General features: G+C 38.9%; 1 protein-coding gene across 1 annotated transcript in view; it reads right to left on the bottom strand.

Annotated features, from left to right (window-relative positions):
* LOC126095774 (nonsense-mediated mRNA decay factor SMG5) overlaps positions 1 to 15,691 on the bottom strand; it is a 283,868-nt gene that overhangs the window by 238,727 nt on the left and 29,450 nt on the right. Inside the window, exon 2 of the mRNA XM_049910581.1 lies at positions 8,597 to 8,822. Coding sequence (XP_049766538.1) covers positions 8,597 to 8,822 — 226 coding nt within the window. The remainder of the gene's footprint in view (positions 1 to 8,596; positions 8,823 to 15,691) is intronic.

Raw genomic sequence — 15,691 nt, 5'->3', positions numbered from 1 at the left:
AAAAAGAAAGAACAACAAAAATTTGCAAATACAGTACACTCTTCATTGTACTTTAATTCTTTATTGATAATGTGTTGTTCATCTTTCTGAGGCATCTACAGAATAATATATACACATAGCGTAGTCTTAGGGTTTGAATATTTTGACTTCATAGTTTCATTTATACACATCAGCACACGTAACTATTGTTCTGAAGATGACCAAAAAGGGTGAAACATGTTGGCAGTATATAAATAAATAGCAATCAAGGCTGTTTTTAATTTGAAAACCATTATCACAGCTGCTGGCTTCAGCCAGTGTTGAGTGGGAGAATATCTACACAACAAAAGTATTAGACCATTTGCAATTAGGTAATGTAAGAAAGTAACTTTTTTAAATAGTCACTTTGATGGAGTACAACTTCCATCTCATTTACTATTTTATTTAATTTTTTATCATTTTTATATATTGTAATACTAGAACTGTAAATCAAATAGAAACTCAAATTATAAATCAAACTTAAATAGTCTTAGTATCACCATCATATTTAAATATAAGAGATTTGGGCAATTACAAAGATACAGTTACTCTTTCTTATTGCAGGATGATGTTTTCCTTGTTTTTCGTTTAATGTCTTCCGAAATGGATCTGATTTTTAGGCTTCTCCACTTCTAATTCTTTTAACTCCAGCTACCGTACCTTGGGCTAGAGAGATTTCTTTATAATCTTTACATTTAATTCCTTCTTCAATGCACTTAGTGGCTTCTTCAAGCACTTGATTAGCAGCTTTTCCTTGGATTTCCTTTTCCTTATTTTTCTGCAATAAAGTTTTTGACAATTCTTTCATATCAGCAGCAGCTTTAACCTTCAGCTTTTCTGTACTTTTTCTGAATGCTCAACATCTTTTCTTGCTTTTTTTCCCTTCTAAGTAGCTTTTGTATGCATTTCTAGCCAACAGTAACAGGATGCAAGTGAGCCTGATGGTTGTACAATTTCATACCAGAAAAATGTTGAACCTCAAATTTAAACCTTGTTTACTCATGTTTACCTGATCACTCGTTAAAACATGTCCACAAAGAGAAAATCCTCTTTCTACTGAAGCACTTACCATAAGACAAACAAAACTGCTTTTACAACTTTTGTTACAGTGGGATATTTTACAAAGTTTACGTTCTAATTTGGAGCTTATTTGTAAGAATGAATATCAAATTAAATTAAACATGTTGAGCACTTCAATTATGTACAAACAGTCTAGTAAATTCTCCCTAACAGAACTAGGATGACAGGGGTCACTAAGTCTTAATGAGACTGTACAGTACACATAAAAATTGGACTCGTTGACTGACTCTCAGCCATATTCTGAAATTTTACTAACTTTTTTCCCCATGAAAATGCATATCCTATCTGTTTCGTTGATCTCACTTGTAACCACCATTTGACAATTACTACACAATGTAATTGTACTATGGTGTTATTACACCCACAGAAGCTTTCGCTGCAATGAGACTAGCCCAAATGACACCAACTTTGAATAGTTAAAATTTATGATTTGGTTTGTTAACTTAAATGCACTTTCATTAACTGCATGAACAGTGATGATTCTGTAAATAGGTGAATATTAAAATTTGTTTTTAGTGCATTTACTAAGTCCTATGAACACCAACTTAACAACTGCCATTTGTTGTTACAGCACTACTGCTCTCCAGTATAACACTGTTGAGTGCAAGTGATTCATCACTTTAGTCCAAGTCTTGTGATACATCACAGCTTATCTTACCGATTCGATTTTCGGTATGATGTGGGTTGACAAAAAGAACAGTTTTAAAAGTTCAAAGATCCCTGCTCTTAAGGGTTCTCATACAGTGTAAGAATTCCTGGAAAAAATTATGTTTTTAAACCTGCAGTATCTCACATTGTCTGTGAGCTACAAGTTCAAAATTATTGTTAACTTAATTTTCAATTATTTTCCTGGCATTACACCACTAAACTTGGGGAAAAGTACTTGCATAACATGTCATATGCAAATCTCATCTTTACTCCTAATCATTAAAAAATATCTTATGACACAATGCTAATCCAAAATTAATTACTATACCAATTAATCCCTTTGAGTGTGATTATCATAATATTTCATAGCCATAGCTAACAACCTACTTTTCCAGCAGCTTTCCGAAGTGCTGTAATTTTTTTGCTAATATAATGGTTGTGGCACAACTGGCACATACAGTAGCCGAGAATGACGCAGTACTGCAGCATTGAATGTTTCTGATCACAACCGAAATCAGTAGCACATTTCTCAGTGGCTAGCCACACGTTCTGTCTCTGATGGATATTTGACGGTAAAAAAAAAAAAAAAATGGAGAGTATGTCACACAAAAGTAGCTGGCACTGCACAGCAGCACTGTCTCCTCGTATGTTTCCTTGCCCCACGACCATCAATGTCCTCCTACCATTACTCCCTGTGGTTCCCTCAAAAGGGGATTTACTTTATGTGCAGGAGCTGAAAGAAACCAAAATGCCGAAAAAAAAAATGAGTTAAGGCCAGTTGTAACATGAAAGATGCCTCAATTAAGCTTCACTGGGGTTATTAAAATTAAAAGAAAAGGACTTTCGGGATCAAATTTTTAAAAAGTACCTTTTTCGTACTTTAGGAAAAAGGGAACTTCAGGGACCAATGGGATGTCTGCTAAATACTCCGTTGTGAAATTTTTGAAGCCATGTCCTGGCTTTTATCAGCTCACGTTATTGGGGTAGTATGAAAAGCTCTGCCATATGCCCGCTGTGGCAGTCCGCCATCCGCTAACAGCGTTGAAATTGACACAATAGGGGAAACTGCAACATGACACTACATTCAGGCTGGCACTTACGCAGCTACTTCTACAATGGTCAACTTGAAAGAAAAGAGAACACAGATTTTTAATTTTAATTTTTCCCTTTAATAAAACGTGCTTGTAAATCCTCATTAATGTTTTCTGTATAATTCTTTGGAATGTTTTATATGTTATTATTTCAGTATTACATTTTAAACCCATAATTACCTGTAAAAGGCACTCTTTTAACACTACAGGCATTCTACACCAACAAAGACAGCACACAATTAAGTATTTCATATATGACAGTGCAACTGATAACTTCCCTTAAGATTGGCTATTCTCTAACTACAAGATAAGGTACTATCATGAAAAGGATAGTTGCTACTCACCATACACTGAAGATATTGGGTCGCAGATAGGCACAACAAAGAGACTGTCACAATATAAGCTTTCGGCCAACCAGGCCTTTGTCAAAAATAAATCACACACACACACACACACACACACACACACACACACACACACACACGAGCGCGCGCACGCTCGTGCGACTGCGGTCTCTGGCAGGGCTTCAGCTGCCAGAGACAGCAGTCGTGTGTGAGAGGTGTGTTTGTGCGCATGTGTGTGTGTGTGTGTGTGTGTGTTTTGACAAAGGGCAAAGTACTTGTTGACCGAAAGCTTGTAATGTGACAGCCTTTGTTGTGCTTATCTGTGACTCAGCATCTCTGCTATATGGTGAGTAGCAACTACCCTTTTCATGATATCGATATACACCTTCCTGGATTTTCCATTGTAAGATATGGCATACAGAAACGCATGATATCACAGTGATGTTTACTAATAAAATTCTCTCTAGCTTCCTGCTGCGCCAATTAGTTTAAAATCCACAAGTTTTCGGAAGAGAACTTCTTGGCCACTGTCAAGTGGCAATTTTCTTCTTCTGGTTGCTGCTGCCTTTGTGATGTCACTGGAGCTCGCTCCAGCACAATACATGTCAACTTTTTCACTGCGCATCCAGATGACAGTCACCACTTGACAATGGCCAAGGAGTACTTGATCGAAAGCTCAAGAATTTTAAACCATTTGATGCAGGTGGAAGTTCAAAAAAATATTTATCGAGGTATGGCAGGTCACACAACTTTTGTATTGTAATCAGGTAGAAAAAAGCTTGAGCTTTGTAATATTGCAAACACAGAAATAGAACCCAATTGTAATTTATTTCTACTGTTCAACAGATCTGAAGGTGGGAGATATTGCCTAAAACTTGTCATTTTGAAATGAAAACAGCAATCTACAGACAAAACATGAGCCTGTTTTGTATAACATTGTGTCCAAGTACATTCAGTTTTGGTTGTGAAATGTCTCTAAGTACACAATCTATTAACACCCAATCAGCAAGGATTCAGAAAATATAATTCTTGTGAAACACAACTGGCTCTTTATTCATGCAAAGTAATGGGTGTTATCACCAGGGAGGTCTCACGTCGATTCCGTACATCTAGACTTCTAAAAGGGTTTAGGTACTGTTCCTTACATGTAGCTTATAATCAATTTGCACACCTATGGAATATCATCTCAGCTGTGCAACTGGATTCATGATTTACTGCCAGTAAGGTCATAGTGGCTATTACGTGACGAGAATTCATCTATACTCCATTCATCATAAGAATAAACCTGATCTAAACAAACACAAATGCGATGATTGGTCAGAAGCTGTAGCACAAGTAGACTGGTGTTGTAATGCTCTTGAAAGTAGGCTCTACTTATGTATTAGATATATTATTACTAAGTTACATTCAATGAAACTTAAATAATTTCAAATGTGTTAACAGCTATCAATGTTTTTCTTAATCATGCTTTGGCTACATAGTTTTTATGTCAAATATCATGTACAGTCACAACCTCTGCAGTGTTGTGCTCCGATTGTCGCACTGTTAATGTGGAGTATGAAAATGGTCGAGGCTGCTTCCTGCTCTGTAGCAGAACATGGTTAAAATGTGCTGAGAAGTAGGTTGTTCTTAACATTTCTCATAATATTACAGAGATAATTGGCTTTGAAGTTTTCGAAGGATTTTATTATATACAATTTTGACACAAATACAAATGGGATGCATAGTGGAATTGGTAGCATAACAAATTGGTAACCAAGGGAAGTTCACGGTTCACTGGGTCAAGCCTCACCTGTGTCAAAGTTTTTTCTCGTACAATTTGAAATACCTACACCTCGTAACTGTAAAATTCATCATCATTTTTTATGAATAATGCATGTCTTCTTGTTTTTAATTACATATTGCACGCGCCATTCCTGTTTTCATTTCAAATATAAATTCTCAATTATTGATATTTATGAAAGACAGGCAAAAATGAAAAGCCATTATTTTGCACCACAGATGTAGGTATGCGTCGAAGAAACATGAAAACAATCATTTTCACAGCATAGATCACACCATACAAATGCTGCATTTTTACATTTGCCACTGTAGCATTACAATATGAACCTAACAGAACTGACCTGGAGCCCAGTTAAGGGATTTGGCCCAAGAAATAACAAGACCGTTAAGCTGCCAGACATACTGGGACTAACGCACACAGCTTTTCCATGTGTCACTGCCATACACTGGCAGGATATAGAACAGCACGTCATAAAAGAGGAGGAGAAAATGCAGTGCCTGGGTGGTTTTATAGAGTCTGTTGTTGATCGATTCATTATCAACGTAGCAGATGACAGTTCCAGAACTGAAATGTATTTCTCAGATTTGGATAAGAAAAGAGCTAAGAGATTACCAGGCAGCTGACTGTAATTAATACCTTCAGTGGCTTCAGTATTCAACAGTACGGTGAAATCCATGCAGTATGCTTTTATATCACACATAGCTTGTTCCGAAAAATTACCCTGTGTTTAAGTTAGGAATTTTCATCACTCTTATTTGTAATTAGTATACGTCAGATGAGAATGAGAGCATTTTATGCTTTACATCCAGTCATCTAAGGAGCGTGCAGTAGTGCTGGAATTTTGCCGAATATTATTTCATTCTCTTTAAAAATTAAATGACATTTAAAGCTACATTGTTTCTTTGCTGTCTCTTTTTACACCTGAACTGCAAATGCTCACATCATTGCTGGACCGCTGGTTAGCCAGTGCTGTCCAAGTTTAATGCGCCAGTAAAGCTGTTGTCCCGCACATTACTGCTCAGCCTATGTGTGTAACACAGCATAAAATGTATCCTTATAATTGTACCTGACTGTACTGGTCACAGCTTGGCTTCTGCTACACATGAAACGAAATCCAATGAGATTCAAGCAAATGTGGAAGAATACATGGTGTAATGTTTACATCAGGCTAATTCTTGTGATGGACAGATTATAGTGCAAAAATTATACCTGGTTCATCAAGGAAGCAATATGGACCCTCTGCTGTTCTTAATTTTTGTAAACAATTTAGGATACAATCACAGCAGTCCTCTGAGATTGTTTGCAGATGATGCTGCATTTACTGCATAGTAAAGTCATTAGAAGATCAAAATGAACTGCAAAATGTAGACAAGATATCTGCATGATGTGAAACAGCTAAATGACCCCGTACAACAAACAGTGTGAGATCTTTCACATAACTAGTGAAATCTGTTAAAATACAAGTACACATCAAATCACACAAGACTGGTTGTCAAAAAATTTCGAACACCTTAAATGAGTACCATCGCACAGAAAATGTGGGGAAGGCGAATCAAAGAAGTGTTTTATTGGCAGAGCACTAAAAAGGTGCAAGAAATCTAATAAAGAGACTGCCTTCTGTAAGCTTGTTGATTCTGTTCTGGTGTACTGCTGTGAGGTATAGTATCCTTACCAGATAAGATTTTTGGAGGATATTGAAGAAGTTCAAAGAAGGGCAGCTTGTTTTGTACTACCACAAAATAAGGAAAGGAGTACTCTATCCCAGCTGTTCATAGACACACATACCCTGTGCAGACGAGTATTGTCCTGTTGCATTAGAGTAACGACATGAGGATGCTCGATGTCTGATGTGCCACAGTATTGCCACTACCAGCTATGACCTGAGGTCACACCTGATGGTTCCCCACACTGTGACACAAGGAGTAAAACCACTGAGCCCCTCTAAAATATTGGAAGAATAAGGCATCTCCCCAGGCTGCTGCTACACTCGCTGATGATGGTCATCAGACAGAAGTGCAGAGGTGTTATTCACTGCTGAACACTATGTGATGCCAGTTATCAGCAGTCTACATTTCTCAGTGACACAACCACTCTAAATGCAGCCACTTGTGTTTTGGTGTTAACAGCAGCCGCCATATGGGATGGTAATTCCAAAATTTCTGGCTGCTGCCAGTCTCTGACCAAAGGTGTGTGATAAGACAGAATGTTGCAGGGACTACATTACTTGTTCTCGGATGGCAAGCATTGATATTAAGGGGTTACGATGTACTTGGTGCACAATACAGTGTTCCCACCTTGTGGTGGTTAGATACGGTCAATTGGAACCACGACAAATAGTATACCCACCCTCATGTTTCTATGCAGTCACATATCGAGCCACTGCCACATCCAAACATCCCACAAATCTGCACTGCACAACTCTACCAGCCAGCTAAATGAAGACCCACAATGAGGCCCCTTTCAAACTCTGCCAGGTGCTGGTAATGCTGTCTATCACGAGTATGTAGCATCACTGTGTTCTTCATAGTGATCAATCAATGCCTGACACTGTTAACGACCTTTATGTACCCTACAAAGCTTGGTAACAACATTGATCACAAACAACACTAACACACACTGTTGGCTGTTCTACCTGACACAGAAAATTGCAACTCTAATCACTTACGTAACTGCCGTTGGTATGTATGGGTACAAAGTTACATTTACATCCAATGTAGTCTTCTTGAGGCTTCACTTTTTTTTATGGGCAGTGCACATTAAAAAGTATTGGAAAGAAGCATCAGCTAGCCTAGCTCCTGTACTTTCCTTAACTGGTACTACCAACCTTATGACAACTATTTTGCCCAAATAAAACTTCACGTCACCCTTCCCACATAATAGGAACGCTGAAGATAATTTCCAGCTGTGTATCCTTATTTGAGCCACTGAATGATTCTTGGAAATTAATTAAGCCTTCATGAGTTGGGAAACATACAAAATACTTCTGCAACTCATTCTCAAGATGCACTTGAGTAACTGGGTTCCCCATCAGGTCGGAGTAATGGAAGATATTGAAGTAATTCAGAAGTATGCTGCTAAATTTGTTACCAGTTGGATCGACTGGAACAAAAGTGTTAAGGAATTGGAATCATTGGAAAGAAGAAGACAAACTTTTTGGAAAACACTACTGAACAGGTTTTAGGGAACCAATATGTATGACAGAGTGCAAAACACCTCCCATATCTCAAATGACTGTATAAAACAATGCCAATCAGCAGTGATACAGAGGCACACAGGCAATTAATTTTGCTTCACTCCATCTCTGAGTGGAACAGGAAAAGGAAGCTACCTACCATAAAGATAATATGCTAAGTTGCAGATGGGCACAGACATTCTGGGCCAAGCTGCCGGAGTAGGCAGTCATATGTGTGTCAGGTGTGCTTGCTTGCGTAAATAACTGGTGTGTGCTTCTCTTTTTACGATGAAGGTTGAGACCGAAAGCTTATGTGTAAGTGTCTTTTAATTGTGCCTGCCTGCAACTCAGCATGTTATCTTTATGGTAAGTAGCAATCTATCTTTTCCTACACTGTCGATAACAAACACATTAACACAAAAATTACAGAACGGATAAACGATGATGGTCGAAGACATACCTTTGGCGTTAATTTTTTGGCAGAAGTGATGACCTCATAAAAGCCTTTTCTCCATAATAATTCTTCTGTCTTGCGACCATATTGCAAAGGCTGCGCAAATATTATTCTCTCACACAATTCCTTCAGCCTGCTTTGCTTCAGCAGTAGGCTTGATGTAAACAAATCACCCACCTCCTCTGCTAAGCTGCGTCCATCATCCAGCTGCCTTGCTACCTCCGTAACGGTCCTGCAGTAAAAGAGGTTAACATTAAGCATAGAAAAGCAGCAACACCACTTATTTCTCATTATTCTACAGCTCCCATATTAAAACCAAATTGGACCTACACACAAATTTCAGTATGGACAAGTACATTAGCAAACCTTCAGGTATCATGTACTTATAATCTAGCCTGATGAATCTGTTACGTCTCTGAAGAGCAGAAAAAATGCTGACATGGCAGAGATAAGGTAAAATAATGCATATGAGGACGGAAGTTATTTATAGAAAGGAGAAGAAAAAGAAATAAATACATATTTTCACTTAGAAGAGACTATTATGAATGTGACACTTTACAGTCCAAAGATAGTGCAGGCAACAGACAAAGCCTCAAAATCAGGAGCTTGCTGAATATCAAATAATCTAATGTATTCATTGGTAAAAGAAGAGGGTGCATTTGAGGTGACAGGAGAACCTGTTACCATGCATTCTGAATTACTGAAATGTTTTAAGATGTTAGCAGAGTAGTGGAGGCGGCGGCGGCGGCGGCGGCGGCGGTGGTGGTTGTTATAGTAGTACTAGTTGTTGTTGTTGTGTCTTCATTCTGAAGACTGGTTTGATGCAGCTCTCCACTAGTCCATCCAGCGTAAGTCTCTCTGTCTCCGACAAGAAGATGCCCCCACTGGTGGGCTCAACTTTTTGAAACAACCAAGTACATGGTGATGCAGGTTAAGACCCCAGGTATCGCATCCTGCTGCCATTCACCCTGGTGGGTCCTTGTTTGTGAGTAAGTGATGAAAAAAATTCCGAATTTTGTGTGACGCTCAATATTGTTAAAAAAGATGTATTACACCGACAGGTTGTGTGGTATAATTGATAGCTTCACATTCATGATGTTCGGGGTTCGAATATCATCAAGTGCATAATTTTTTTATTTTTAAATCTTCATTGAAATTACTCTGATCATTATTTTTATTCAAGTAATGATCATTATTTTATTCAATTAATTTGTTTAAACGTAATATTTTATTTCTGTTCCTTTGTCACACAATTTAATCATGTATGAACATTTTCATTTGCTTCATTTTTTCTTTGTATCATTCTTTTTCCCATTCCAAGTCGAAAACAATATAAACAGAACATGAAGAAGTTCCTTTTTCAATTTTCTCAATTGTGCTCCTTGAAAAGAATGTCGCCTTCCCTTCAGTGATTCCCACTTCTAGTTCACAAAGCATCTTAATAATACTTGTGTGTTGTTTGAACCTACTGATAACAAATGTAGTAGCCTGCTTCTGAATTGCTTTGGTGTCTCCCTTTTACCTGACTTGGTGCAGATCCCAAACACACTTAACGGTCCTCAACAACGGGTCACACTAGGGTCCTATATTGGATGTCCTTTACAGGTGAACCTCACTTTCCTAAAATTCTCCTGATAATTCTAAACGACCATGTGCCTTAGCTACTACAATCCTTACATGCTTGTTCCATTTCACTTTGCTCTTAGGCCTAGATATTTAATCGACATGACTGTGTAAGGCATCACAGTACCCACGCTGTATTCGAACATTATGGGTTTGTTTTTTCTACTCTTTTGTGTTGGCTTACATTTTTCTACATTTAGAGCTAGATTGCACTCACCACACTGACTAGAAATTTTGTCTAAGTCATCTTGTATCCTACTATGGCCTCTCAATTTTGACACCTTTCCGTACACAACAGCATCCGCAGCAAGCAACTCCAGCTTGTTGCCCTCCCTGCCTGCCAGATAATTTGTGTGTACAGAAAATAACAGGAGTTTTATCACACTTCCCTGGGGCACTCTTGACGATACATCTGTCCCTGCCGAACACTCACCCTCAAGGAAGTCTTGGAGCCACTCATGTATTTCGGAATCTAGTCTGTACACTTGTATCTTCATTAACAGTTGGCAGTGTAGTACTGTGTCAAATGCTTTACTGAAATGTGGGATATGGAATCTGCCTGTTGCACTTCATTCATAGTTCACAGGATATCATGCGAGTGATGCTTTCTAAAACTGTGCTGATTTGTGGACAGAAGCTCTCAAGGAAAGTTATTGTATTCAAACAGATAATATGTTCAAGGATTCTTTCACCATTCTTATATAAAGGAATCACTTGGAGCTTTTTCCAGTCAGTTGGCACTTTGCGCTCAGCAATGGATTCACAATAAATGTGAGCTAAGTAAGTGGACAATGCTGTACAGTTCTCTTCGTAAAACTGGACTGGCATGCCAACAAAATATGGAGCCTTATTTGCTTTCAACTCTTTCAGTCGTTTCCATACGCTGGGAATGCTTATTAATATATCCTCCATACAGGACTCTGTGGGATGGTCAAACGACGTTATATTTGTACAATTACTACGCTTAGCGATTTTACGTATGACCACAATTTTCTTGAGTTTTTAGCAAGATCTTTTGCTAATGTATGATGGTGGTAGTTATTGTGAGCTTCACTATCAAACTGAAATTTGACCTAAACAGAGACAATATTATTGTCAACTGCAATGAACACACCCCCTCCTATGACGTCTAATCTGTCTTTTCGATATATGTTCTACGAATCACTGAATACCTCAAGAGCCTTCTACTTTTGGTTTCAGTCAGCTCTCAGTCCCGAGAATAATCTGAGTCCGAGAAGTTTCCTGGAGCACAGAAAATTTGGGAACTTTGTTACGAATACAATTTACTGATAATTTTTTTTTACACTTGAAGTGTCTTTACTCTGAATGTAAGTTGTCTGGTGAGTGTTCATCAGAGGAACTCACTCTACTACCTAGCCTTTTTTTTAAAAAAAAAAAAAAAAAAAAAAAAACACGTGCAATTCACAAGTACTCTGCTACCTGAGTAGCTGTTTCTTTCTGTAGTGCACCCCTGACCTATCAGGTCAAGGGGAGTCCTACAATTCCCCACCCAATAAAGCAGATCCAGAAATCTGAAATCTGCAGCCAAGAGCATCACAGAGTCAACTAAGCCTTCAGTTGAGCCCTGCACTCAGCTCCAAACCAAGGGCCATGACTGACTCTGGAAACAAAGCTGCAAACTGCGAGCTCTACTAGCAACCCAGGTGTGAGGTCTGCAGCCTTCACCACCTCTACCAGCTGCCTGGATGAACTGAGGCTGGCTTTATAACCCAAGCCATAGGTGTCATTGGTCCGACATGAGCCACGACTTGCAGACAACTGCATCCTGCATGCTCGATAACAGCAGGCAAGACCTCCTCCACATCTCGGATGAGGGGTTCCAGCAGACATAAAGAGTGCACACTGATATTCTGGCGCTGAATGCCATGCGCCCAAGGCACTCCATAACACACCTAACATTGAAGTTCCCAATAACTAGTAAACCCCTCTCCCCTTGCGCCTGCTCGAACCCTGCTGAAGGGGTGACCCCCTGTCCACTCAAACGGCAAATGGGCGAGGCCACATGACCAGCCTCTACATTGTCCGTACGCCTCAAGCGAGGCAGATGTGTTATCATCCACCACTCAACCCCTGTGAGGGCAGGTCCACCACATCGGATACAATAGGAGGTGCTTCACCAGCAGAGCCTGTGAGGGAAAAAAGCTTCTCTGGTGAAGCCCAAAGTGAGAAAAGAACGATATACCCAATAACAAATCCTCACTATGATCATGATGCCCAGTTAGTGTACAGCATAGTGCTTACAATATTGATACTCTTCAGTGGAAACAAGAGAATAATTAATAATTACAGAACAAATGTTTTTAAGAACAGTTTACAATAGATGGCCTACGATAAAACTTATAATGAATTCCAAGTACAATTTAGAGCAAGAATAAAATAATGTGTAACCTTTCACTATTCCCCGTTTAGTTTTTTTTGTGTAAGTCAGAGTTTTTGTGCTTTTTTTATTTTTTAAGACAAATGTACAGGATCCTAAACACACTTGTTGTACACTTTTTTGTTAAATTTCACTTTTAGTAACAGTTATTTGACTTCATCACTTTCTCAATAAACGATAGGCTTTTCTATAACGTATACTGGCGTCTAATCTAATTTTACTATACAGTGAGTGACTAGGCATATCTAAGGCTTGTGCTACCATCTAGCGAGATTTATGTCAATCGAATTGGGATAAAAGTCTGTATCAGTATGCTACCACCTGGTGGCACTGATGTAAACGTGTAATTGAGTGTTAAGGACTAGCTGTGCATGCCAAGAGCTACGCACATTGTTCATCAAATCAGTACGTATCTGACCCCTAAGGCAGTTATGTCACGCCAGTTGCACATGCACAAAAACTCATTACAATGTGCACAACTGAAGATGTGCTCATGACCCTGATATCAAGTTGCGCAGAGTCTGGTGGAGTAGCAATGTAGTATAGTGTGGTAGATTTAGTGCTGTGTATTTCAGATTAGCAAGATGTATGAGACAGGCGAAATACCCTCAGACTTCAAGAAGAATATAATAATTCCAATCCCAAAGAAAGCAGGTGTTGACAGATGTGAAAATTACCGAACTATCAGTTTAATAAGTCATAGCTGCAAAATACTAACGCGAATTCTTTACAGACGAATGGAAAAACTGGTAGAAGCCGACCTTGGGGAAGATCAATTTGGATTCTGTAGAAATATCGGAACACGTGAGGCAGTACTGACCCTACGACTTATTTTAGAAACTAGATTAAGAAAAGGCAAACCTACATTTCTAGCATTTGTAGACTTAGAGAAAGCTTTTGACAATGTTGACTGGAATACTCTCTTTCAAATTCTGAAGGTGGCAGGGGTAAAATACAGGGAGCGAAAGGCTATTTACAATTTGTACAGAAACCAGATGGCAGTTATAAGAGTCGAGGGGCATGAAAGGGAAGCAGTGGTTGGGAAGGGAGTGAGACAGGGGTGTAGCCTATCCCCAATGTTATTCAATCTGTATATTGAGCAAGCAATAAAGGAAACGAAAGAAAAGTTCGGAGTAGGTATTAAAATCCATGGAGAATAAATAAAAACTTTGAGGTTCGCCGATGACATTGTAATTCTGTCGGAGACAGCAAAGGACTTGGAAGAGCAGCTGAATGGAATGGACAGTGTCTTGAAAGGAGGGTATAAGATGAACATCAACAAAAGCAAAACGAGGATAATGGAATGTAGTCAAATTAAGTCGGGTGATGCTGAGGGAATTAGATTAGGAAATGAGACACTTAAAGTAGTAAAGGAGTTTTGCTATTTGGGGAGCAAAATAACTGACGATGGTCGAAGTAGAGAGGATATAAAATGTAGACTGGTGATGGCAAGGAAAGCGTTTCTGAAGAAGAAAAATTTGTTAACATCAAGTGTAGATTTAAATGTCAGGAAGTCGTTTCTGAAAGTATTTGTATGGAGTGTAGCCATGTATGGAAGTGAAATGTGGACGATAAATAGTTTAGACAAGAAGAGAATAGAAGCTTTCGAAATGTGGTGCTACAGAAGAATGCTGAAGATTAGATGGGTAGATCACATAACTAATGAGGAGGTATTGAATATATTTGGGGAGAAGAGGAGCTTGTGGCACAACTTGACTAGAAGAAGGGATCGGTTGGTAGGACATGTTCTGAGACATCGAGGGATCACCAATTTAGTATTGGAGGGCAGCGTGGAGGGTAAAAATCGTAGAGGGAGACCAAGAGAAGAATACACTATGCAGATTCAGAAGGATGTAGGCTGCAGTAGGTACTGGGAGATGAAGAAGCTTGCACAGGATAGAGTAGCATGGAGAGCTGCACCAAACCAGTCTCAGGACTGAAGACTGCAACAACAACAACAATTTCAGATTACTGCATCTATGTTACATTTAACAGTATTCACAGAAAAATAACCAATAAATCCGCAATGTGTCAAAAGTTAGGGTGCGCACATGTTCTTACATAGCAACCACCACTGAGACTGCCCCATCATTTGCAACTGATAATGGAAGAGTATATTAACCAGCAACAGGTCTTGAAGGGCCAACTGTACCGACTGACCGCTGTGTCATCCTCAGCCCTTGACGTTGCTGGATGAAGATACAGAGGGGCATGTGGTCAGCAAACCACTCGCCCAACCGTTGTCAGTTTTTGTGATCGGGGAGCACCGGTCATTACACTGCCCAAAAAATCATCACACTGTACAAACAAACATAGATTCTGTTGTGATTATCACTACTTCAATAGCCGACCAATTACAGATGCTTATCCAGTACCGAATATCAAGGAAGCAATGGATAACTTGGGGCAGTATAAATACTTCTCTACAATACATGCAAATAGCAGCAACTGGATGTAATGCCAGAGGACCAAAGACTGCATTTACAGTTCCTTGAGGTCATCAACAGTAACGATGAATGCCGTTTGTTTAAAAAATGCACATCACATTTCGACAGTTGCTGAATGGATTGTTATGGGGTTTGAAGCTGTGACAATGCATGGTGTACCTTAAAGATATAATATTTTCAAAGGAAATGGAGGAACATGTGCAATGGTTAAAAGAAGTTTTTAAGATATTAAGTTCCAAATGACTCATTCTAAGCAATAAGAAGTTTCCTTTTGCTTTACAGGAAGTGAATACTTACAACGCATGATTAGCCAGGACGTTGCAATAACGGATCCCAGATTGACATACCTAGTGCAAAGTTTCATAGCACCGCAGACACATAAAGAATTACAGTCATTTTTAGGATTAGCTATAATTGCTACAGAAAATTTGTGATAGGATTTGTGGGTATTGAAGGAACACTAACACATCTGCTGAGAACGGGTATGAAGTACCAATGGGCAGCAAAATGTCAAGCCACATTTGAAAAACTGAAAGAGGCATTAACAACTAGACCTGTGTTGATCCTACCAGATTACAAAATGGAATTTATTTTATTGTGTGATGCTAACAACCACTTAATAGGTTGTGTTCA

Source organism: Schistocerca cancellata, chromosome 8 (assembly GCF_023864275.1).
Source record: "Schistocerca cancellata isolate TAMUIC-IGC-003103 chromosome 8, iqSchCanc2.1, whole genome shotgun sequence".
Classification (NCBI taxonomy): Eukaryota; Metazoa; Arthropoda; class Insecta; order Orthoptera; family Acrididae; genus Schistocerca; species Schistocerca cancellata.
Note: the sequence above shows the minus strand (reverse complement) of the source record. Positions and strands in the feature narration are given on the sequence as shown.